Source organism: Physella acuta, unplaced genomic scaffold (assembly GCF_028476545.2).
Source record: "Physella acuta isolate Inbredline_101_S28 unplaced genomic scaffold, ASM2847654v3 ptg000886l, whole genome shotgun sequence".
Lineage (NCBI taxonomy): Eukaryota > Metazoa > Mollusca > Gastropoda > Physidae > Physella > Physella acuta.
The window spans coordinates 255,166-256,820 of record NW_026732403.1 but is presented as its reverse complement, the minus strand read 5'-3'; the positions used below and the strand labels follow the sequence as shown (position 1 = coordinate 256,820).

General features: G+C 41.3%; 1 protein-coding gene across 1 annotated transcript; it reads right to left on the bottom strand.

The window, feature by feature from the left end:
* Nucleotides 1–411: 411 nt before the first annotated feature.
* LOC131952672 (cyclic AMP-responsive element-binding protein 5-like) lies at nucleotides 412–1,017 on the bottom strand. The gene has a single exon (XM_059315432.1). The coding sequence runs from the start codon at nucleotides 1,015–1,017 to the stop codon at nucleotides 412–414; it is 606 nt and encodes a 201-aa protein (XP_059171415.1).
* Nucleotides 1,018–1,655: the final 638 nt, after the last annotated feature.

Sequence of the window (1,655 nt, the reverse complement as noted above, 5' to 3'; positions counted from 1 at the left end):
GACGCCCAAATTTCGAGAGATCCACTCAAGTCTGGTCAGGCTCTTCTTCAATGTAGTAAAGCTAGTACAATATCTATCAATACTTACTGGGTTTGTATATATACATGCTGTGAGACACCAAGGTGTATTAAAAAGTGCGGTGCTTATTAAAAGCGCGGTGCTGAAAATTATCAGAATCAGGTCTTTAACAAGTTTCATCAACACTGTTGATTTAAACTCTGATAGACCCACATATCATGTAAAGCAGAAGTTAAGAAATTCTAAACCCAGAGTTGCCTTGCTTCTCAATATATGATGGGCTACTTTTAGAGCTGATTCTACTCAGACAATGAGATTTTTACACGGACTTTTCCTTCTAGAGATTAACATATCCATACTTTATTAAACTTAATTTTAGCAACGAGAACAAAACTACGCTAACATACAGACCTTCCTATATCCCAGTCTTGGTGACGAGGCCGGTGTTTTGCCTCCCCGCGTTTGACCTCTGTCCAGCACAACGTTGTGGTCAGCCATGTTGGTGAACAGGTTCAGCTGTGTTTGGTCAAGAGGGAGTGTTATCTCCTGCTGGTGTAGCTGTGGGTGGTGGTGATGATGTTTGTAGTGATGGTGATGCTGGTGGCCATTCTGATGGTTGGGTTGATGGTTGGGTTGATGGTTTGGCTGTAGGTTATGCTGTTGGTTATCCTGAGAATTAGGTTGATGAATATGTTGTTGGTTATTTTGAAGGTTCGCCCGGAGCTTTAGTTGATGTGTTTGATGATGGCGATGAAAAGTGTGATCATCTGGATGTTCGATAAACGCCGATTCTGTTGCCTGAGAATCACATATTTCCCCGCGACCATTGTTTTGAGAATCACTGATTTGACGGTCGAGCAGTTCGACCTCTGGTACAGCCACAGTACCTCTGCTGATATCCGCACCATCAGAAGTGACGGGATCATCAACACCATCTGCAAGCGATGACGTCTCGTCGTCCTGCGCCATAGGCACCACTATTTTAATCTCCGTTGGCATGTTCTATATGGAGTTTAACTACAAGTTTTAGAAATTTTAATCTTCGTATCACTTGGTGCAGGCATGTTCTGTATTGAGTCTAAACACAATTTTTAGAAGTTTTAATCTACATATCACTTGGTGCAGAAGTGTTCAATATGGAGTCTAATCACAATTTTTAGAAATGGAAATCTTCACATCAATCGGTGCAGATCGTGTGGAGCCAATGCAGTACCCGTCATTTTCCTCTGTCGTGTTCACCAAATCCAAAAAGCGCCTAGCGCCCAAGCAGAATTTTAAACTTCTGAATCTATAAGGAAAAAACCGCAATTAGTGAAGCAAATAGGAATATTAAGCTTAAGGCTATAGGATAATTTAACCAAGCACAAATTATTTGGGTCCAGTAAGCTAAGACCCAGGCATATGGTGTCATTAAACAAAGGCCAAAGCATACGGGCTCATTAAGCCTAGTCCCACTTATACGGGGTCATTAAGCAAAGCCCCACATACATAGGTTAATAATTAAACCAAGCCCCTCACATTTAGGATCGTTAAACCAAGCCCACCAGTAGGCTAGATATGCTCACATTGTACATGTATAAATCAGGCTCTTTAAAAAATCATAAATCAATCGTTACATGTAGGCCTACGTATTCTTC

Bases quoted from the DNA above. Each gene is read 5' to 3' on its own strand.
- LOC131952672 (XM_059315432.1), bottom strand. From the start codon at position 1,017: ATGCCAACGGAGATTAAAATAGTGGTGCCTATGGCGCAGGACGACGAG.